This window comes from Atta cephalotes (genome assembly GCF_000143395.1).
Source record: "Atta cephalotes unplaced genomic scaffold scaffold00005, whole genome shotgun sequence".
In the NCBI taxonomy this organism is placed as follows: domain Eukaryota; kingdom Metazoa; phylum Arthropoda; class Insecta; order Hymenoptera; family Formicidae; genus Atta; species Atta cephalotes.
The window spans coordinates 4,211,508-4,213,087 of NW_012130069.1; the positions used below are offsets into that span (position 1 = coordinate 4,211,508).

At 28.7% G+C, this 1,580-nt stretch overlaps 1 protein-coding gene across 1 annotated transcript in view; it reads left to right on the forward strand.

The window, feature by feature from the left end:
- The first annotated feature begins 398 nt into the window (after positions 1-398).
- The window catches only part of LOC105626338 (acidic phospholipase A2 PA4-like), a 5,673-nt gene continuing 4,491 nt past the window's right edge, over positions 399-1,580 (forward strand). Inside the window, exon 1 of the mRNA XM_012207640.1 lies at positions 399-656. Within this exon, the coding sequence (XP_012063030.1) occupies positions 399-656 (258 nt within the window). The remainder of the gene's footprint in view (positions 657-1,580) is intronic.

Consider the following 1,580-nt stretch of genomic DNA (forward strand, 5'->3'; position numbering starts at 1 on the left):
TCGCGAATACTAAATAGAATCTTTAATCAGTTGCTTAATCAAGAAGTTGTACAAATATGCTACTTTGTGTTATATAATTAAGTTAAGTTATATTATATAGCGAGAATATTTTCATTCTATCATTACGAAAAGACTGAATCAATAGTAGCCTTGACGAAGAGTTTAAAATTATGGTCAAGCATTAATTCTGAACGAATGTTTGACTGTGCGAATGGCTCTTTTTATTTTTGTTTGAAGCCGCTCGCGAGTTGAGATTTCTGGCAGTATGGACATTCATCAAGACGAAGGTCATTAATTATCTTTCTTATTTGGTGATGTCTAATAGAAAACCTTCGTCGAAACATCGACAGAATTTTTTTAAAGATCTACGTGGTCTGATTTAATTTCTTTGTTTGCAGATGTTTGCTATTTTATTTGGCGCTGTCTTGCCGATCTTTTGGTCCCAAAGGATTGAGGCGAGCGTGTTGGTTGCCGATACTACTATGTCCAGGATGGTGGAGCTGAATGCTGACGCTCCTTTTTGCGCTCTTTACAATGATCGCGGAGTCATCCAGAGAATGGTTCTCGGTGCGGACCCAAGAAAAGTTCGACAAATTTCTAGCAACCTCGTCACCGATCTGGAAGAAACCTGTAAGGCTTCACGAGATAAAGGGAAGGTAAGACTCGTCAAAATCGTACGGGAACTGACTTTCGTAATGAATTTCCCTGAATATTTCGTTTATAGAAACGTAATTATGATAAATCAGTTCAAATATTATCAAATAGAAATACGTATAATTACGTATTTCTTATCATATACGTATAGTTAAAATACATATATTTCTATTTGATAATATTTATTGAATAGATTTATCATACATTTATCTTTTTCATAAAATAAACTTCTAATGGTTCTTCTCATAGTTAAGAAAGTTATATTTTAAAATTAATGCATTACCGTTATCGTTATTTGCGACAAAAAGTAAGTCGTTACCGATTCTAAAAAGTAACATGTTATCTTTACTTAATTAAAGTAACGATAAAAAATCGTTACTTTTCGTTACTTTTTTTTTGTAATTATGTAGGAGACAAGTCCACCGATTTTGATGAAATTATAGGATCAACAACAATTATAGGGTCAACAACAATTATAGGGTTTTTTGATAACAGAAAAATAAGTGTCATTTTGCCTGATGAATCGAGATTAATGATTAAAGTTGATGATTACTGAGATAAGAAAATCTATCCTAATTTCATCAAAATCAATGAATAAATCTGTCTTCTGCATAATTACATTTTTTTAAATGTTAAAACTGGTTTCTTAAGACAGAATGTTAAGACAGAATATATCTATATTATTCTTTTTTTCAACAAATCTTTAATAGACATAATATCATTTTATTTTGCAAATGACCTGAAAAAAAAATATCTTTTATCATTTTTTAATTTTTTATGTCTTCTAGAATATATATATATATATATATATATATATATATATATATATATAGACGACTAACTAAATTAAATTAAACTTTAATTTAATTTAAATTAAAAGTTAAAAGTTAAAAGTTAAAAGTTAAAATTAAAACTTAAAACGTTAA